We start from the raw sequence: 22,803 nt of genomic DNA on the forward strand, positions 1-22,803 counted from the left end.
AGAGGTAACAGGCCCATGCTTAGATCTAAGCTGGTGCCTTGAGGTGGGAGAAATTCAGAGGTGTCCATGCTGTTGCTACTCTGCTACTCCCATTTTGCTTATCCATCTCTCTATAATCTGCTCCTTCATGTCATCAGTACAACCATGTTACCAGAAATAATGCCTGGGGGAACTCCCAGGGAGGCTGGGACCACCCTCTTTGCAGTCACAGAACTGAGGTATTCTGTGCAGGAACCTGGTCTCACCTCAGGTATTCAAGTGGCTCTTCTCCATCCTATCAAGAATGTGACCCTCAACACTTGGAGAAGGTACCTTTTTTCTGGACACGTCTCCAGTTCCCCATACTTGGGATTTTAGAAAAGGGGCCACTTCACCCACTAAGCTGTAGTTGTGGAGGTTGACAGCCTCTCTCCACACCAGAGTCTCCTGACCTCCCACCCTTCTCCCTTCATCACTGCATGGTTCTGTGTGTGTTAAACCACAGAGCACCACCACAACAAAGCCGCCCTGCTTCGTCTAGCACCTCGTGCTTTCCAAGACAAAATTTATTTTCATTCATAAATTTCACTCCTTCCCAGGGGCCGTGCAGGGCCTGGCTTACCCCAGAGCTCTGTGCCTACACGTGTTACAGCCGTGTAGGATCAAGACAGCAAGTCCATGGATACAGAACAGACAATAAGCAGACCTCTCAGTCTACAAATTGGAAGTTGAATGATTGGCAAACAACCTCTCCTTATGAAAAATTATGTTACAGCAACACAATAGTACTGTGAGCCAAAAGTATGTCTATTCCTGATTTGTAGACCAGGTTTTAGTTATACTATAATCCTCTCAGTATGCCTGCTTAGGATCCCGCAATCACACGAGTCATGAACACTACCCACAAATCCTGCGGTTCCTATGCCGAGCAAGTTACACACCAGATGAAGAGGGATAGAAAATATACATGTGGAATTGTTCTGGGAACTTAAAGCACACATAACAGTAAACAAAGCAAATATGGTACAAAACCTGTTGCTATTTTCACAGCATTTGTGAAGCAAAGCTACATAGATGCCGAAAGATGCATGCTTCTTCACACCTCCCCTCCAATCCCATCAAATTAAGCACAGCAGCACAAACAGCAGCAGGGATAAATACATGTTATGCACTGTTTGCTGCTGCATCACAGGATGTATACCTGCATGCTCAGGTATATGTTTGAATAAGGCAGAGACAGATGAAAAAAGAGCATTAAAATGATTTTTCCTCGTGACACCCCTAGAGCCTGGGCTGCCAAAGACTGAGCACACAGTCACTCCCATGGTGTTGTTGTTCTTCCTCCTCCCTATTTTCTCCAAGCACAGTCAGAAAAGGATGCTGCCATCCTCTGCCCCACTTAGGGACAGTCTTCAAGCAGCCAGCGCCAGTTTGGTCTGATAGGAAAAAACCTCCCTCTTCTCCCTGCACTGTTGACCACAGGAGCACTTGCTGAACAAGAGGCACTACAGTCAAATTTTGGCCGATGGAGGGAAAAGTGGTTGGAACCAGCTGATGAAGACAAGCTGTGTCAGCCTTTATTCTGGGCGAATCCTCAGAAAGCAAAAAGCAACTGCTGAAGACGCATCAGGAAAGAAAACACAAGCAATCCTGCACTCATGAAGAAGATAGAACTGAGGAGATCAACATGAACTTAAACTGTGGCATAGGGCAAGCATGTGGCATGCCGTATGGAAACTCAGAACAAAACAGAAAGCTTGGAACAAAACGAAATTAAAAACCTGTTTTTAGTTCAAATTACTTTACTACAAATCTAATTGAAAATTATGTTGAAGTTGACATGAATTTTTTACATGCTGTTCCTTCAAGACTGCATTTTCCATCCAAAAAGAAGGTATTAAGAATGTTTCAATCTGGCTACCACCCATTCAGCAAGGTTAGGAAATAGTAAATTGTGAGTTAAAATTAACATGATATCGTTAGTCAGCAAGAACTAGTTGTGTAGCCAGCAGCTATCACAGTATTTCCAAGAATCCATACACAGTGAACACCTGGAAAGGGAGGATGACAACTACTAATATGTGGGTTTAGAACTGTAAATGGGCTTGATAAATCAAGATTTTAAAGACAGGCACAATGCAGCTACCCTTTGCTCATTTTTTGCCCTATTTTCAGCTGAGGCAATAGCACACCACTGTTCTGGTTGATCACTCTGGCTGAGTGATAGGAGTGCACCCAGAGTCTAGCTGAGCCACTGGGCAGGGAGGAGTTGCTGCCTTTATGACACAGCAGCAGGTGTTGGGACAGAGCCAGGACAGGTGGCCTGGATTGGCCAAGGGGTTATTCCATCCATGTGACATAATGCAGAGGGCTATAACACAGTGGGGAGCTGGCAAGAGCCTGGCCTATGCTCGAGGGTTGCCGGGCATCAGTTGGTGGGCAGTGAGATGTTGTGTTGGTAGCGGGGTGTCAGTCAGCAGGTAGTTGTATTGTTAGCTAGGTGTCAGCCAGCAAGTAATTGCATTGGGGATATACACATATACATACACACATACACACACACACACACACACACACACACACACACACACACACACACATATATATATTTTTTTTGTTATAGTCACATTTTTTGTCTCCATTTTCCTCTTCTCTCTTAGTAAATAGCTTTTAACTCAAACCAAGAGTTCTATTTCGTTTCCAGTTCTCTCCTTCATGCCACTCAGGAGTGAGCAAACAGCTGTATGGTGCTGAGCTGCTTGCCAAGTTAAACTACACTGCCGTTTCTAGATTGTAGTCTACTCAGGAAAGGGCAAGCAAATACTCTTCTCCAAAACACATAATTTTCTGTTTCTTCTCCTGTCAAAAAGGTTGACCATCCCAGAAGCTACACAGTCCTGGAGAGTGACAGCATTCTGTACACTGGAGGGTCTTCCACAGAGCAGCTTCACACTAACGCATCCTTGCAAAGGGATCTAGATTTGGTAGCTCAGAATGTATTTGAAGACTGAATTTTAAAAGAAAATTGAAATTCCTCTTGTATGATTTTATAATAAGTATGTCAATGAAATCAGATAATGAAGAGTTAGATCAAGAGGAATTAAAATTAAGAGACTGGAGCACCTCTCCTATGAGGAAAAACAGAGTTGGGACTGTTCAGCCTGGAGAAGAGGATGCTCTGGGAGGAGGGGGGGAGAGGGGAGAGGATCTCATAAATATCTGTAAATATTTCAAGGGGAGCGCTGAGAACATGGAGACAGGTTCTGCTCAGTGGTGCCCAGTGCCAGGACAAGAAGCGCAGAAAATTCAATTTAAATACAGGAAAAAAACTCTTGAAAGTGGTCAAACACGGGAAGAGATTGCTCAGAAAGAATCCCTGATTCCTGGAGATGTTCAGAAGCCATCTGGACATGTGGCCCCTGCTCTGGGTCTCCCTGATGAAGCAGGGGTTGGGTCAGATGGAGCCAGAGGGCCCTGTAAACCTCAATTACTCTGTGATACTGTGACAAACAGATAAATTATCATCACTTGCACAGAACTAAATTAAAAATATATACATATATCAAGAAGTAATGGTAAAAAAAAGGAAAAGAAAGAATTCTTCCATATTCACTATGACAAGAAAAGCTGTTTATTGTATTATATTTGTATTTACTTTAGTAGAACACCTGAGAGCATAGGGAGAATAGAGAAATAGCTCCACTAAACTTGGTTTCCAGGTCTAAAGCTTGCCCAAACTACCTATATGTAAAACTCAAACACCTTTGCATCACTAAAGTATAAAAACATACCCATAAATTCTCAGCTCCCCCGTTACATTCATTAAATTCAACAGAAAGAGTAGAAAAGTAATTTCCATTGACAAACTCTACAGTGTATCAGTGAAGAACCAGAATATAAGCTGAAACAATTGTCAGAGCAAGAGGCAATGGATAGCCTATTTTAGTTCTTGCTCTGTCCTCTAAGGAATAATACAATCGCAGAAACTGGAGACAGAAAAACACCTCATAGGTTATACAGTTTATTTGCCTGCCAGTGTGAGATTCTTCCCTATAATAATTTTTAACGCTTGCTTTTGCCAAGCTAAAAGCAATGCGTCACCTCTAAGGAAAATGAGCTTGTTATGAAACCCCTTGGACATTGCACTTTGAAGTACCTAATAGATCATGGTGCTGCATCATATAACAAGGAAGGTGCCAAATTGTTCAGACAACATACTGTACAAGCCTAGTCTGAAACAAAAGTGTCAGCTACATAACAGCATCCCTCTGAGCGCTGGACCCTGATTTATACTCTCTTGCCTCCTTGCTACAGCAATGTCATCTCCCCAACTTAAGACACCACAGATCAGTCCTGGCACACAGGTGTGAGACGTGCAACCACAGTGCCAAGTGCTGTTAATATGCAAGAAATAGCTCAAGCTCTGAAATGTGAGGTCATTTTGTGAGTCTCATATACTGCAGCAGCTTTACCATCCCTCTGGTCCTTCAGTGGCCCAGCATGGTCCCAGGGGTCCCTGCAGAAAAATTTCCTGCTGAAATGAGAGAAACTTCACGCACCACAATCCTACCCTGCTGAGCAGCCCTCTCAAAATCATTGGTCTCTTCTGCTCTGCAGAGAACTTCAAAAAACATGACTCCAACAGCAGTCACTTGGAAGTGTTTGCAAAGGGAAGAAAAGCAGCCCTCAAGGAGGTAGCTAGAAAAGCACAGACCACAATGAGAAGCTGAGAAAATGTCAGAAAGTCGACACTATAGGCCTCTCTCTGAATTCCCAATTTCATGTGAAGCACTGTCCTCACATGAAGGAGCTCCCACTTGCCTAGCCCATCCTGATGAAATATCTGTGGTGCCATCTTCTCCTCATGAGATTCTCTACACCAAGACTAAATTGCACAAACATTTTCCAGTATATTCGCTGCCCATCTGTAAAGATAGTTGGAGATTTTCAACCACACTTTTAGCTATCTCAGAGACTCAATCACTGAGGAAGTCTGACACAGTAATTGCCCAACATTAGGAAATACAAGTCCATTAAAACAATTATATCAAAAATAGTAAGGTAGCACTGAAAACATTAAGGCACAATAAAATTATGACTGTTCACATAATTTTAGCTCCTTCACCATGAGAATGTATGTTATAAACAGCCTTTTCTTCCCAGACAATTACAGTTTTTCTGCATATTTAAACACAGATGTGGCTGCTTAGCAACTGTAAAACAAAATCATTTACTTAAGTAATTGAGTACAGGTTAAGATATTTTAAAATACTGTATCTGCTTTATAATATTATTTTACACCTGGAGTGACAGGTGTCTAAAAATAAGTTATTTACCTATGTATTTAAACTATGGAAGAAGGATTTGGGTCTGCTGTGGGTGCATCTCCGTTAACATGTGTGTATGTGTTTGCATACTTCCACTCAAGTTACCTACATTTACAATGGGTAAAGAGCAAGAAAAAAATTGGGAAAAGAAATTTCAAAAATGTTAAAACAATCTAGTAACGTGAAAGTAAACGTAAAATCCTATCTTCATTCAGTATATCAAAAATTGTTATGAGAATCAACGATATTCCTTTTTAGAAACATTCATATTTAAAACTGGAGACAAACAGAAAAATACTGAAAATTCCAATAGTTTGAAATATCACATTGCTACCCAACTGCAGCATTTCACTACCAGTTCTAAACACAGACTGAGGACTTTAAATAAATAAATAAATACACAAAACAATGCCTGCATGAAAGGTTTTGCTGAATGGACTAGTCAACATATATAAAAATTGTTTTCCTGAAGCATGCATTACCTTGTATCACTTGCAAACAACACAAAGCCTTTGAGAAGAAATAATACATTTTGTTAAACCAACTTAGTCCAGCAGCACAAAACAGATCTTTTTTCAGCACACAAATTTTTTTTCAGATATCTTACCTATTTGTTTCCTGTATTGGTCAACAGGAGTTCTTGCTGTAGAGGCATCTTTCTTACCCATTGTTTTCAATTCCAAAATCACTGTCAGTACCAGAAAGAAAAAAAAAAAGTCATTACTCCTAAGTGACTCATTAAGGAAATCAATGACTTCTAACATCAGAAAAAGAAAACTGTAGCAAAAAACAATTCCTAAATTGTCCACAATTGCACATGACAGAAGCCTACTCAGAGTACAGTGAGATTCTGGATTTTATCATAACCATTGTAAAAGCTATTAGATAAATTCTAAATATACCTTTTCCTCGTGGCATGAACTATTAGCATTACAGAATGCCTGTTACTTTAAATTAAAAAGATTTAAACTGATGGTACTGTAATTCACCACTCAGTACCATTGAATTTCATTCACTTTTTTTTTTTCTTTAGTAAATCACACAGTGAAAGCGGTACTGTGAACTTCTCCTGTTGATGGCAAACACAGCTACAGCTGGCCAGGAACCTGAGGCAGGACCAGGCGGTGCATGCACCCCCAACTGGGTGCACCCACTCAAGAAACCTATCAGGTTTCCCCCAGGCCACCTTGAACACAAGATCAGAGCAGATACCTAAAGTAGAGCAATAACCCCCGCTCTCCCACATTCTTGCCATGGCCTCAAGGGATCCACAAGTGGAAAGCAAGTGAAGACTGGAGGTCAAAACTGGGTCTGTGCCCATTTTATGCCACTCTGCAAAAGCACTAACATTTTAAGCCACCCTCAAAGTATTTCAGTAACAACCACAAGTGAAAGGACTTCTTACATCTCTCAGCACAGATGCTTGGCATTACGATTGCAGAAGGGACTGCACAATCAAGCTGCTTAAAGGCAGCAGCAGGAACAAACTTTGGTCAAATGACCTTGTGTAGCCACAAACTGACCACAGATTGTGCACATATGGCCTTGAGGCATACATAGTGGTTTCACAGTAGGCAGAACCAGCTAGAGAAGGATGTACAATCAAAGGAGGTTCTCCAGGCCCTGCCAAGGCTGCTTGGGAAGGGTGGCAGCTGAAGGCCCTGCAGTGCCAAACCTAACACAGAAATGCAGGATGAGTCCCTGCTGAGTGGGCTGCGAAGCGTCACAGCCTTCAGCAGCCCCAGGTATTCCATTCATACTCAGAGATGAGGATCAAAGTAGAGGATAACACCAGTGATGTGTGCTTTTAAAACCACAACACTTCTTTTTTTGTGTGTTTACCTATTTTATTAGCACATACCTATTTATTTTAATCTGTTTATTAACATACAATGCCAAATGACAAAACTGAAGCAAAGGAGATTGAATGCTCCTTAATTTAAGGGGTAAGACACAGGACTATCAGTAATCATTTCAAAGGCATGCAGGAGTAATAAAAAGGTCTAAAAGAATATTATTATTTTTTTAATCAGAACCAAAAACTCAATTACAGCCTTCTAACATTTCCACACATCATTGTGGTTTGATTCAGAGAATATTCCCATTTCATCTAAAATGTACAAGCAGTCAGCTGTAACCAATTGGTATTTTTCCCCCTCTATTATGTTTCCCAGCTACTTTCTTGTCTGATATTCTCACATAAGGTTCCCATCATAATAACAGGAATGGAAAAATCAAGGTAACATTCCAACTTGCAGCTAGTTGAGGAGATAACAGATACGCTTTACACAGCAAAACTAGTTCTTGGCTTATTTTATGCCACTGCAAGAAACTGTTTTTGACTTTCCTCTTGCAATTTCAATAGCCTAAAAATGTTTTGTAACAAAATGTCATCTGTGAAAGATGTTTGCAGTCTTTGCAATGTCAACAAAGCAGAAGAAGAAACCGCAGACAAAAAGCAATAATTCCCATTATTTGGAACAAGGGAAGCCTACTTTGCAGAGTCTCAGCTCGTGTGACTCAGTGCTGCAGACCCCAGCACCCAGAACCTGCAAACGCTGCAGATCTCCTTTGTTCTTCAAGGCCACGCAGCCAGCATCCCCTCACTGCCACCTGTTTGATGACTGGATAGCAAACTCCTGAGAAACCCATGGAGATATTAGTACATACAGCCACAACACCTAATAAGATAGCTATTTGCATAAAAGATCAGCCACCATTTAAAAGGGGCTGATAGATGTGGAAGGGGAATAACAGACCTACGTTAGCATGTACGAAGTCAAGCCTGTTTTCACAACGTGATTACTCAGGGACCATGGCTCCTCATGTTCTCCTATGAAGATTCCTATGTTCCCTGAGGAAGTAACTTTCTACAAGCCAGAACTAAACTGAAGTATGGATTAATAAGAGATTATGTACTAATCTTACTGTAGGAACAGCTTTGAATACAACTTTCTGGTCAGATTTCTGTACTGGAAAAGCCTGGAATTCACAAAGCAATCTGAAAAGCTCCATTCCCCTCTTTAAAGTAGCAATAATCATCCACAGTTATCAGCCACCTTCACTTTGCTGAAGGAAATGGTTGGACTGATTTCAGATCATTTAAAGTCAACATGAGCTCTCGAGGTTCTTCAAAAGAGAATTCTAAGAAAATGAAGCAAGGTTCACTGGAATGTTTTCTTGTTTATTGCTATTTCACAGATATTACAATGTCAAAGGATCTCTTTGTTGTGGTTTCCTTAATTGTTTTTCACCATCTTTCCTCCTGTCTAGTATTTCACTTTTGAAGGCTTACACTCTCAGAAGATTCTGTTCCTCCTATTCTATTCATTAGCAGTAACTGATAATAATTAATACAGAAAATAAATTGCCTATTATCACATCTATCTTTTGATAGCATTTTCTGAGTTATAAAACAGTTCTGAATGTCCATCCAAGGTCTGACCACAAGAGCATTTAAATCTCAGTGCACGATTCTTGAAGAAAACACAGCCTGTTTCATCATTAACAACAAAGTAAAGCTATTACATTACTGAAACAGATATATACCATGATGTACTTTAAAACCAACTTTAAAAAAAATATAAAAACAATTAAGTACAGGGACTGTAGCACAAAAACATCACTTTATGCGTTCATGATACTCATTATTGCCCCCCTACTCTGCTTTTCTGCCCACCTAAAATGGTCTTGTGAGATTCCACCTAGAGTACTGCATCCAGTTCTGGGACCCTCAACACAAGAAGGACATTGATATGCTGGACTGGGTCCAGAGGGGAGCCACAAATATGATCCTCCCGTATGAGGACAGGCTGAGAGAGCTGGGGCTCTTCAGCTTGGAAAACTGAAGGGCTCAGCAGGACCTTATAGCAGCCTTCCAGTACCTGAAGGGGCCTACAGGAAAGCTGGAGAGGGACTTTTTATAAGGACATGTAGTGGCAGGACGAGGGGAAACAGCTTTAAACTGGAAGAAGGTAGATCTAGTCTAGATATTAAAAAGAAATTCTTTACTGAGGGTGTTGGCAACTGGAACAGGTTGCCCAGCAAGGTTGTAGATGCCCCCTCTTTGGAAGCATTTGAGGCCAGGCTGGATGGGGCTGTGAGCAACCTGGTGTAGAGGGAGGTGTCCCTGCCTATAGCAGGGGGTTGGAACTAGGTGATCTTAATGATCCCTTCCAACCCAAACCATTCTATGATTCCATGGTGCAAAACAAATCGTTAATAAAGCTTAAAATGTCTACCAGTGAACACACAATGACCTAAACACATGTATATGTACAAACTGTCTTGGCAGTGATATCTGACAGCCCACTTTGTCTGTATACTTCAACAAGCTGCCCTCATATTAAAAGAGGGTACCTTAAAACAATAAAAATAATCAACAGAATAACTATTTTTGTAGTTGAAATACAGTCAGTTGAGAGAAACACTAATAAAGAACCATTACAGAATGTAAAAGCACTGCAGTAAGTCATAATTGAAAATGTAGTTGAATATACTATATCTGCATATATTAAGAAACATGTTATCTTTAATTAAAAATGGATATCAAAGTTAAAAAGACTTTTTCCCCCCCCATTGGAAGCAAGGCAGGTTAACAACTTCACCCATAACTCAAACCATTTTTTAATATGACTCAAAGCTTACTATCAGTGAAAGAACTGATTTCCATTAGTTACTTCCATAGATGATAGCTTAATAAATAATTCTACGTCCCTTACAAGTTACAAGAGAAAAAAAAATAGCATTTTATTTTCCTCAGATTAAAATAAATAAATAAATCTAAGGAAAACCTTCAATTCTTTAGGAACATCAAGTTATTTCAAGGAACGGCTAGCATTGCATCTAAAGCAAGAAGCTGACTGCAAATCCATATTTTAGATGTTATTACCATTGGTTATTTTAACTGGATTTTTGTGTACTAACTAAGCACAGCAACTGAGATCTGTGCAACTCAATAGAAGAAATTTAATGAAAGTAACCAGCATATCAAATTGCAGGAATAATACAGCTGAATACTTAAATCACACTTTGGTCAGGAATAAAAGTTTTAAAAGCTTTACTAGTACCTAAAAATCATTCACTGACTGATCTAAACATGTCTTATGAATAAGTCTTTCAGTATTCCTTACTCTTCCTCTGGAAAGTTCCTCTCCAAGGTTGGGAGTATTTCAAAGGAAACAGTCCTTGCCCCTAGCTTCTTGTAGAATCCAGCTTTGTAAAGATTATTTTTTTAATAAAAGGATTTAACACATTTTTAGTTTAAGCTTGGAAGTAGAGGAGGTCACTTTAAGTCCAGCTAATTTTGGAAAATTAAACAACAAATAAACCCAAACAGGATTGTATAAATTCAGGTGGAAAAAGTGTTGCTCAAACAATCCTAACAGTGTAGATGAGTATGACAAACACTTATACATCCCAGGATTACATCCATCTGGGAATTACAACCTTTTTTCTGCCATATGTCAGGATGTTTGCTTCATGTAAAAGTAGGACCAAAACCTCCCCTAGGTACCTAGCATTTGGTGGGTTCAATTAGGCCCAAATATTTGCATTTGCTCATTTAGCAGGAGGTCTACTTACTTTTGCAAGGTGCAAGATGTTTTTGAATATCTGAAGAGTTGAAAAGATTGTCATTAAATGTGTTCAAGACAGCAAGGAAAAATAGTGAAAATGTTCAAGATCGCAAAACTCAACTAAGATTTTTTGAAAGACTTCACACTGATGTAAATTTTTTAAGCAAAAAGACTTAAAATTGTCAGAGGTTCTTTTGTCACCCACAGGAGTCTGCCACAGCTTCTGCAACAACCAGCTTTTTAAAACATGACTCAGGCAGAAGATATTTGCATAGGAATTGGTTTTACAGTATTTCTCATTAAAAGCACGACATTTTGTAGAAGTTATTAGAGAAGTTATCTCTATTTGGAGAGATGCTATACGCCTTACACTTACTTTTCATTATTAGAACTTGTTCTCTCTTTTCAGAACCAAAAATCCCTACCCATTTCAGAGCTGAACAACCCATACCATCTGTGAAACACTATGCACATTTTCATATGAAGGCAGATCTTCACCTGAACAAATTTAAAACTACAAACTTTCAAAGCTGAAAGTTTGTTTGTTTGTTTGTTTTTTGTGCTAAGAATATGACAGTACTGGTGCATCAAGGAATTCCCATGAAAAAGTTCAACAAGGAAAAAAAAAGCATACATGTAGTTACTTCCCCCTTGCCAGACAGTTCAAAACACAGTATTTCCAAGAGGAAAAAGTAATCCCTGCTAAAGGGAAAATTATACAATAAATTACACCATATGTAGCTTCTCAGAACTAACATTCTTCAAAATACCATAATCTGTTTAAACTTTCTGGGGTGAATTCTGGTAGAACTCTGAGGTCAAAGGGTGGGAAGACATCCAGGCAGGCACCCAGCCCACCCTTAACTCTGCCAATAGAGCTAAAACTTCATTGAGCCACAAGTAACCACAGGAAACAATTATTTGTTGTGTTTCAGTGAGGCAGCGGCAGCAGAAGTTTGGAGGTACTGCTAAATACAGGCAGCTTGATTGTTCCTTTGATCGCCACACGCATACCTTCAGCATTCGTTTCCTTTGATGAAGTAGGGAATAATTTACAGAACAGGTATAAAGCGAGAGGTCAAAGACCTTAAATTTAAAAATCAGCTAAGTCTGTCTAAGTACTTCACTCTTAATTTGTTATGAAGTTAAAAATCTTGCATTTCATAGAGCACCATGTGGCAACACTAAGCTCATATTCCTACAGACCTCAGAAATTCTGTTTTGCTCTGCTGGATGGTAGAGAAAGGGAAGAACAGTTTCTTCTTCCTCTTTAAACCAGAAAATAATCCTCTATTGCCTATTTCGTTGCTTTTGGGAAGTGACACAAATATATTTTTCCAGATGTTACCAATTTCCTGGATTTGCCAGAAGTCACCACTTCTCAGTGCTTTAATAATATACACTTGCTAATTTCTCATTTGAAGATTTTAACCTTAGGCTCATCTTCGATGGAAGTAAAATTCTTATTTCTTCCTTAAATTAGAAGAAATATTTAGTGAGAAATCATACTTTAGCATATTCACCTTACACTTGATGTCACAACCACTCAGAGGACAGAATGTCTGATTCACAATCTTTGCAATATAGCAAAGTGGGATACGATCTTCAGTGAGAATAAAAGTAGTAACTTCTTGAAGCTATACATACAGGAAAAGAATCCATATCAGTTAATTTTTTTTTTCCTTACCTTTTTATGTTCTTCTGGTACACATTTCACTGCAGTGTAATATGTCTCATCACACATGACTTACCATATCATAAAATGGCCTGGATTGAAAAGGACCACAATGATCATCTAGTTTCAACCCCCTGCTATGTGCAGGGTCGCCAACCAGCAGACCAGGCTGCCCAGAGCCACATCCAGCCTGGCCTTGAATGCCTCCGGGGATGGGGCATCCACAACCTCCTTGGGCAACCTGTTCCAGTGTGTCACCACCCTCTGAGTGAAAAACTTCCTCCTAATATCTAACCTAAATCTCCTCTGTCTCAGCTTAAGACCATTCCCCCTCACCCTATCACTGTCCACCCTCGTAAACAGCTATTCCCCCTCCTGTTTATAAGCTCCCCTCAAATATTGGAAGGCCACAATGAGGTCTCCCCGGAGCCTTCTCTTCTCCAAGCTAAACCATCCCAGTTCCCTCAACTTTCCCTCACTGAGAGGCACTCCAGCCCTCTGATCATCTTAGTGGCCCTCCTCTGAACTCGTTCCAAGAGCTCCATGTCCTTCCTGTACTGGGGGCCTCAGGCCTGGATGCAGTACTCCAGTTGGAGCCTCCCAAGAGCCAAGCAGAGGGGGACGATCACCTCCCTCTTCCTGCTGGCCACCCATTTTTTAATGCAGCCCATGGCTTCATGCCATGATAATTTCTAAAACTGTACAATCTAATGATTGTCTCACTTCTTACCTTGAGCAAGCACACAAAAGTTGAAAGCAGGCTACACATAGCAGCAGCAAATAAAATTTCAGCCCACGTAGATCTAATTGTAACACTTCAGCCAAACTGAATTATTAGCTCTATTACAAAACCCAGTATTCGAAAGGACTTAAGAGGTAATCTTTCCATCCACTGTTCAGAATGAATTTTTCTTTCCTTTTCTGAAACTACTGCAGCTCAATAAGTACTAAATAGACTGATCCATGAAGGAAGAAAAATTGTTTGATGGCCCTTTTGTTGTCTCACATGCTGTAATAGGCATTCAGGAAAGCAGCTTCAAAAAAAATAACCTATTCTAGTCACCAGGTGAAAGAAATGTTAAGTGTAGAGTCCTAATTTGGTGGCTTTAGCATCATCATTTTCTACTACTTTTCAATAACTTATTAAAGACAGAATAACCTGCTCATCTTCTTCACAAAGACCAGAAGATGAAGCTGACATGCATCTCCTTAGCTTATTGCAATACATCATTTTTGTATTTTTCTTTAAAATTTCAGAGGTGTAAAACAACAGCAAAGCAGAAACTATAGGATTTAGCACTAACACAGCAAATGTAAAGTTCAGCCCTTCAGCGCTTTCTAATGAGCTTAATAGTCAGCCTTAGTGAACAGACCCGCAGATGTTAGAGGCAGCATTTTCAAAAACAAGCCCTATTCTACTGGTTTTTAAGGATTAGTCCACAATTGGGTGAAGAGTTTAATAGCTTAAATAGCATCGGTTCAGTAGTTTCCAAAGTAGTTTGAAACAGCCCAAGCACGCTCTCGGCAGATTACATCTAAATTACTCAAGTGTTGGCTCTCACGAAACCTACCTAGAGAGTCCATCTAAGGCAATGATTTTTAAGATAAATAGCGTATAAGATATCATTGCTTGAAGAGGCTTATGTTCTATTTGGGAAAAAAAAAAAAAAAAAAAAAGTGAACATAAAATCATTGATAACCATAAAAAAATCTGAATCTTGAAGAAAAAAAACTGAATTAGAACTGTATCAGAAGCAGGATAAAACCTTCATATAAGGAAATTTTGACAGATATCAGAAAACGTGGTAAACTTTTGTTGCCACATTTTAAGGCAGAGAGAGAACACGCATGGACAAGAATAAGCTGGGGAGAAAAGGCAGCAAAAAGAAAAGATCATCATGCAGTAGAACACATCAGTTGGAATTATGAGAATTATGGGAAGTTGCCTGGTACAAACATTTGTGCACAGCTGCCTGGGTCCTTTCCACAACTTTCCCTGTAAGAACACAAGATGGGAGAAGACTGGGAACAAATGGAGATACAAACTCCTTAAGTTGTGTTTGTGTCAAAGAAAAAATAAATTTTTGCTCATTGACCAGAAGAAGGTCAAAGTAGAGGATGGCACCAGTGGAGATGAACATGCAAAGAAAATGTAGTCATTTAGATGACTGAAGTCACGTGATCACATGAAATTGTACATACCATAAATATATTTGTGTAATATAATATTAAAAAGAGAGACATATGCTGCCTGAAGTAGAGCGTCGTAGACTGCATACAACCAACAAAAACCACGGGAGCATGCAGTAAGACAACATCAGGCTGGCTTTCATGCAGACAAACAGATTCAACACCAATCAGCATAAGAAACTGCAGATTGGTTCTCTGTCTGGAACAACTGCTCAGTTCAACTTCCACCGTAAAACTGTACCACTGTGCCTACCACACACTGCACACTGTCACAACCAGACTCATGAAGTTTAAGGAGAGCTGGATCAATGTTGAGAAGGAATCTGGTTTGCTTGTTTCTACTTTAAAATACGAAAATATTTTCATTATTCGCACTAAGCTCGACTGTCATTCTGGCTGTTTCCATACTGATTTTTCTTTTTAATAAGGTGAGTTAATGCAATTCTATATTAATGTTGTACATCACAAACATCTTTCCAGCTCTTGGCTCTTCCCGGTACTGACAGTGTTCAGGTCAGGATGCTCAAAACCAGACAAGTTTGCCCAGAGAGCAGCTTCTCTGAACATTTTCTTACAACCCCATTCCCCCCTCTTGTCAGCCTCCTCAAGATACAGCACAGATTCTACAGACTCCTTCTATGGTCAGGATACAGAATTGAACAGAGTCTATACAATATGCACAACTTGTGTGCAATAAATGACAGAATGCAAGTGCTTTGGATTCTTCACTCTGCTTATATGGCTATGTTTTAGTACTGTACCCACATTTAGATCATAATGTCCATGGGTATATATAAACATACATGAAGATAAACAGAGTCTCTTCTCATGTAGAACTGGAAGAATGTATTCAGAAGCTTTGCTTTGTAAATCATTTCAGATGTATTTTACTGAAGCCATAAAGGATATTAGCAAGTGCACTGGGACCTTTTGTTTTAAATTATTATGATGTGTTACTTTAACAGAAGTTACAAATATTATTTAACCCCACTGGTGTACTTAAAATGAAAATACTTTGAAGCTTTTTTTAAAATAGGTTTTGTCTCTGTAATAATAATTTTTTCCAGAATACCCTCTTCCTACTTTGCCTGTTAGTCTGTTGCTCTGTATAGTCTGTAAGACACTGAAATAACTCAGACTTTCAAATTATCCTGTTTTTCAGAATAAGGTTAATACTAAACTAAGAATGCTCCCTTAACCTTTTTACTCCAAATTGCAGAAAGATTCATTCACAAATTACATGGCATATGTCAAAAAATTCCAAAGAAAGCAACATCCACTCTTGCTTCGACCATTTTATGAATGCAGAGTGAAAAAACTCAGATTATCAGCTGCTAAATTCTTTGTGCGTCCACTAAAATCATACTTAAATTTAATCACACCTAAGTCTAAGGTTGGAAAAAAAAAAAAAAAATTATATGAAGCTTTTCATGAGGCATTCATACAACAAAAAGGAAACAATACCTTCCACACTCCACCTAATGAAAAGAAATAACAAAATCACAGGGGTGCCGAGCACAGGCTCGCTGAGCACTTCCACACCACTTACATAGGAGGGCCTCTGCCACAGCCTGCAGAACAGCCATCTAAGAGACCTTGCTGAAGCCCTGCATGGTAAGGTAGACACGTACTCAGAAGCGTTACAGCAACCTTCAGTCCACTTTCAAGTACCACTGCCATTAGCAGCAGTAAGCCTGCATCTTCAAAGTTTTTTTCAGGAGGTGATTTTTTGAGAAATTAGAACTAGATACAGCATCCCAGCATTGGTACTACCAAAGGGATTTGGTTTGCTTTCTCATCTCCACCCTGATGTATATCAGCCCCTTTTGTCACTGCTCTCTACCAGAACCACCTCTGGCTTTACAAGCACACTCAAAGGTAACACTGGTAGAAGTCCCCATGAGCACTCACCCGCTGGCAGTGACCTCCAGCCACTGCTTTTGAGTGTTGGCAGCTACTCAGCTCTTTATCCATTTTATTATTACTCATTTTTAAATTAATTTTAGTCTAATAACAGTCAATCAATGGCCTAATCAAATTTCACTGTTAGTTATACAAGTAGTGTACTTTCAATTTGACAGCCAAGACACAAAACCAAAACAAATAATCCACTGCTCCAGGTTAACTGTTTCCTTTTGGCAAGGACGTCAGTAATACACAACTGGTCTTGCAATAAAGTGATGCAATCTTAATTGCAGGCATCTTAATCAGCTCCACACACAATGAGTTCAACACTAGAACTGCCTACTGGACAATTTCAATGGCATACTCACTACACGACAGAAGGATTTATGAGCTTTTAGGCATGACCATTTCTAAGCAGACAAAACCAGGAGAAGATGGCAATAGGTAAAGCAAAGCAGTGAAACGTCCTCCATGCTGATTCAGTAGAGTAAAAGGTGGGAAACACAGGTTATCAAAAACAAAGTCAAGAACACGTTCACCTGAAACTACAGTGGAGTCTCATCAGCAAACTGAGTGTACCCCAGAGGCTTTCCAATGCTGCTGCCCACCGTCTCTAAGACATGGAAGAAAGATGGGAGCCCCGTTCACAGTCTGTGCATCAGCTCCATCTACTGAAAAGTAGATTTGGGTTAAGGAGAAAGGAAGCAGACTCTAGTGACTGAGATACAGGGATCGTGGGCTCTTCCCTACAGACTGCAGCTGGAGTTGGGAAGAAGGCAACCAGCTGGCAGCATCTTAAACCTAGCATACCAAAGGCTTCCAGAGCACATCTGTCAGAGCCAATAATGAATAAATTTGAGCATATGAGTTTGTAGAATTGAGAACTTCATATGTACAGATTACAATGAAAACACAATACATGAAAGCACGAAAAGCTACAAAGGCTGACTGATAATGTAAATGTGAAAGAGAATTACCATGGGTAAACTTAACCTTTTTTTCATTTACATCACACAGCACAGGCAGAAAGAAAACAATTCAAACTTTAAGATCTACTACACCTCCAACCCAATTTGTTTCCCCCTCTACAGAACAGAGTTCACAACATAAAAGGCACTTAAAGGCACTCTGTTTCTTTTATTTTTTTTTATTTTCAGTGGGAAAAACATGAGGAACAATGTAGTTTTCTGACTAAAGGCAACCAACTACAGGCAATACAACGTAGTCTTTTACTTCATTGTCTTACTTAAGAATAGAAATAACAGCATTAGCAGCTGGCAACAAAGTGGCCTGGTGTACAGAACGATGTGCTTCAACTTGCCCTCTGGAATTTAACTTCCCAGTTCTACTCTCGGCATCGACTTAGTGCTAACCTTTGCTCTTCTACTCATGCTCATTGTCATTTCTGGTATAAGCACCTTCTCCACTTTAAGCTTCTGCTGTCGGAAGTTTTTTCCCCATTTATTCATTTCACCAGCTCAACAGCTATTTCTGGATTTCTATTGTAGCCTTCCTTTCCTGCTATCCATTTTCCCTCTTGACTGGGCTTGCATCCACTAATTCAACACAGTATATCTTGGTTTTGATGGCAAACAACTGGGGCCCCACTACAAAAAAGATATAGAGCTGTTGGAGTGGGACTAGAAGAAGGCCAGTCAGATAACCAGAAGGCTGGAGAACCTCTCCTATGAAGAAAGGTTGAGGGACTTGAGCTTGTTTAGCTTGGAGAAGGCTCTGTAGAGATCTCATTGCAGCCTTCCAGTACTTAAAGGGAGCTTATAAGTAGGAGGAGAACCAACTTTTTACATGCTCTAAATAATGATAGAACAACAATGAATGGCTTTAAACTAAAAGAGAGGAAATTTATTTACCTGGACTGGTGAGGCACTAGCACTGCCTAGAGAAGCTGTGGATGCCCCATTCCTGGCGTTCAAGGTCAGGTTGGATGGGGAAGCCTGATCTGGTGGGTGGCAGCCTTGCCCACAACAGGGCACTGGAGCTAGGTGGTCTTTAAGGTCCCTTCCAACCCAAGCCATTCTATGATTCAATGATTCTATGAAGGATATGCAAAGAACAATCACAACACACGAATGAACAATAATAATAAAGTTACCTGCTTCTTCTGTGTCAAAAAATACTCCAAGACCACAACTGATTATTAATGAGCCACAACATAAATTGTGTTTCTTTATCTCTTCTACCAACAACATCATGATGTTTATGTTATGCATAATACTGCAATGATATATGAGTTCATCAGCTTGCTAACTAAAAACAGTTTCACTGTGTCTGTGATTGATAAACTACGGAAGTATTAAAACATTAAAAATGTTAATCTTTGTAATAATCCCCTGAAAAGTTCTTATATTAATTTAAACCATCGATCATTTTAATATTTAATCATCGCAGACTTCATTTGAAATGAGAATCGCCATTGCACTGAGAAGCACTTCATTCTTTATTTTAAAATATGATCAGCTTATATGTATTCTGTAACTCTCTTTAATGTTTCTTTCGCAATGAAAAATAAACCTGCAAGAAGCAAGTGAAAAAAAAAAAAATTACAGTAGAATTTGTGGCAGAGAATATACACTTCTATAGTCCTGCTTCCCAGGTGTAAGTATATTAAAATACTAGTATTGAAAGAAAGTCAGAAAATTGACGGAGAATTGTGTCACGTTTGCTACGTACCTCCTAACATAAAAACATATCAATTTACTTTGGTCTTAGCAGATGATCTTAACCGAGACAATGGTAACCTGTTTTTTATTTTTAAATAAACTTTTAATCTCATTGTGTAAAATTAGCCTGCTTCAGGAATACATAAAGACTTGCCAAAGTATTACAACCTTTCCTGCAATTCAGTTTGTTTTGTCCAATTAAAAAATTCAGATTAATATGAAAATATCAGGAAGTAAAAAAAAAAACAAAAAACAACAGCAAGAACTTCGTAGTTATGAGAAAAATCTCAAGGAAACTATAATTAATTGGAATTCTAACTAATCTCATCTGGTTTATTCCAAAAGATTTTTAAGATGTCCTAAGAAAAATTCATAGTACCAAGAAACAAACTTCACAAGAAAACCCAATCTAAAAGTCTTCGCTGCACAGAGAATAAAGCAAACAACAAAAGAAAACACACCAGTTATCCTGTTTGCTGGAGGTACTGCCATTTAGTGCTCCGAACTTCAGCCCTCCTTCAACACTCAGCTGCAAATTTCACTCAAATATTCAAACAAAGCAAATCCTAGATACACACTGGGTAGTATAAGAGGCTGATACATTAGCTTAATTGACCAGGTCTTCACTTCCTATTTGTGACTAATATTGGGTTAGAAGATTTTCTCATACCTGGCATAAAACTTGGCACGCAAATTAGTTCCCTTATCTTAAAAAGCTGCACAGTGTAACAGCAAGAGCTGTGAAGAAGTCATAAGCTGGCAGAAGCGCACGTGGACTCTTTCAGCATGCAGTTCAAGTTAATAAAAATTTTAAAGGAAAACAGTATTTATGTATGATTTTACAAAGAAATAATATACATGTCTGCATATTTCATTTCACTGAAGTCTGTTTTTACGGAAAGAGGTTTGGAAAAATCTTGTTCATTAAATATGATGCAGTAATTGAATTCAGCAACTCAACTGTTTGCATCTGAAGCTGAAGGGTAATCCTGTTTTATGGAACTTAACAGACAAATATATACAGACATGTATGTCCCAGCACATATACAGATACAAGATTCAATTCAGAAAGTTTTGCCAGTGAGCAGAAATCTCCATTTCAATAATTTGTTATAATTTTCCCAATCCTAGATATTTGAAGAACCCCCAAATCTGCGGAGAAACAAGGGCTATCGGGTTAGTTTTTTTGTTTTTTTTTTTACTATATTGCCTCTGCTGATACTAAATTGGTTTCTTTGTCTGAAACAGTATTGCAGAATCTTGTTGTAAACTCCACTTGATTAAATGAAGCAACAGAACCAGTGATTTTGGAAGGGACCTCTTGAGGTTATCCAGTCAATGCCCGTGCTCAAGCAGATCGAGATAGAAGACTATTTTATATTATTTTATATTATTTATAATATATTACTATTATATTAGTATATTATTTATAGTAATTTATATTATAAATTACTAAGAGGATTTACATACTGAAACAAATAACAAAGTGAGCAACTGATGTGATAACTCTCTGTATTGGTGTGATTAATTTCTTTAAAAGCTAACCCTTCTTTATTTTCTGTTTGCACTTAGTTCACTGGCCTATGTATGCTTATATCTTCATGCCTTCCATAAAGACAAAAAAAAAAAAAAAAAAAAAAAAAAAAAAAGCAAGTCCTAGAAGGATAAATATGTACTATTTCAAGAGTAAAGATAACCATGTCGATAGAAGTATCACAAAGGAAAAATTTGGCAGAACACACAACCAAGCTTGTTCCTAGCCCATTTTGCACCAACAAGTGATTCCACCCAGTAAAATACACCAAATAGTGCTAGTTAAGAAATAATTCAAATTTCATCATAATTGCAGATGTTCTGCAACTGTTAAACATCACTTTCTGCAGTTTTCTACCACAGAATACCCAGACTGGTAGCAAAGGCTGAAAGAATTGTTTTTTTACTAGCAGGTACCTTGCATTCTGATCAGTATGAGACAGCTCTCAACTTAAGGAGCCTGATTCTTAACAGTAAAGAACTTCAGGCCCAAATGAAACGTCATTAATGTGTGTGCCATACAACCAGCCGAGTTACACCGTGAGCTCTTTTAAACAGATTTTCTGGCACAACACGCTGTCCCCATCGCTTAGCCTGATGAAGCACAAAGCAGTTTCAGAGCCACACGGTTGCATTTATAGAAAACTCTGTCAGCACTTCACATTCAGAAACACTGAGGTTCCCATATTCCCACACAGGATTTTCTGATCTTAAGTATGACCAATTCACTCTGCAGAAAACACAAAGGAGTCCAATGTCCCCAGAACACTTCACACCCAAAAGGTAAACTCCTTGAGCTCTACAAGGCAGGGCTCGCCCAGCCTGCCGGTCACAACGGCCCCTCCACAGCCCGCACCTGCGGTGAATCTGGCACGGCTACAAAAGGCTCTCCAGGGAAAGCCGTGGGGCTGCACGGACGAATGGAAGACCTGCTACCAGCTCCCTAAGCTCAGCCGGACCTGTCCTCATCTACCACCCGCACTAAAGAGACCCCTGGCAAGGGATTTATCAAGAGCAGCGAGGGAGGTCCGCGTCCATGGCGAGGTGAAGGGTCACGGCCAGACCCCGACTCGTCTGAGCCCCCCCAGGAGCCGCACGCTCTGCCCTCCAGACCCCGCGCTCCCTCCCACACCCAAGATGGCAACGCTCGCTGCGGCCGCTGCCCCCTCCCGCCCCCTCAGCACACGTTCCGAAGGCGGCACTCAGGCGCCGCCCCGATTGGCAGCGCGTTCCAGCCAATGGCGGTGGCGAGCGCTTCCTGCCGGCCAATGGCGGCGGAACTCCTCGGGGGCAGCGGGCCGGCCAAGTGCGCCGCCGGCGGGGCGCGTCCGTCCGCAGGCCAATGGTGGCGCCGGAGGAGCGGCGGGGCAGCGCGCCCACGGCGCCCGGCGGCTGGGGGGGGAGCGGTTGCCGTGGCGACGGCAGGCCTGGCGGCGAAGGCCCGTTCCGCCACCCGCCGCCCCTTGCCCAGCCCGGGACGCGGAGCGGTACCTGGGGCCGAGCGGCAGAGCTCCGCCTCCTCCGTCCTCCAGCGGCGGGGCGGTGTCCTGTGCCGGCGGGGCTGCAGCCTCCGCCCCGCCTCCCGTTGCCGCCCGCCCCGCCGGGAAGCGGCCTGCGAGAGGCTAGGGGTAGGGCCCGCCCCGCCGCAGCTGTGACTGCAGATGGGATGGAGAAGGTGCCCTGGTAGCCTGTACTCTACCCATGGAACCCCTCGGCGATGGCAGAGCGGTGCTGCGGGTTGGGGGTGCTGCAGATGTGGCCGGGCAGAGTGCCTGCGGCCCCGCTTCCTAGAGCCGTAGAGTCATTAAGGTTGGAAAACAGCTGTGAGGTCACCTAGTCTAACCATCAACCCATCAGCACCATACACGCCAACCACATCCAGTGCCATTAAGTTCTAACAGCTCTTTGCCTACCTGTGTGAGAAATGTTATGCTAAG

General features: G+C 40.5%; 1 protein-coding gene across 5 annotated transcripts in view; it reads right to left on the reverse strand.

Moving 5' to 3' along the window:
- The window catches only part of TRIQK (triple QxxK/R motif containing), a 62,076-nt gene extending 39,595 nt beyond the window's left edge, over positions 1-22,481 (reverse strand). The window contains exons 1-4 of one of the 5 annotated variants that reach the window (XM_085221410.1): positions 19,795-21,715; positions 18,524-18,705; positions 17,192-17,323; positions 5,914-5,994 (exon numbers count right to left, since the gene is read on the reverse strand). In XM_085221410.1, coding sequence (XP_085077536.1) covers positions 5,914-5,974 — 61 coding nt within the window. In that variant the 5' untranslated portion in view covers positions 5,975-5,994; positions 17,192-17,323; positions 18,524-18,705; positions 19,795-21,715. The other 4 variants (XM_085221409.1, XM_085221408.1, XM_085221411.1 and 1 more) reach the window with 4 other exon arrangements.
- Between the last annotated feature and the right edge of the window lie 322 nt (positions 22,482-22,803).

Source organism: Meleagris gallopavo, chromosome 3 (assembly GCF_905368555.1).
Source record: "Meleagris gallopavo chromosome 3, MGAL_WU_HG_1.1, whole genome shotgun sequence".
Lineage (NCBI taxonomy): Eukaryota > Metazoa > Chordata > Aves > Galliformes > Phasianidae > Meleagris > Meleagris gallopavo.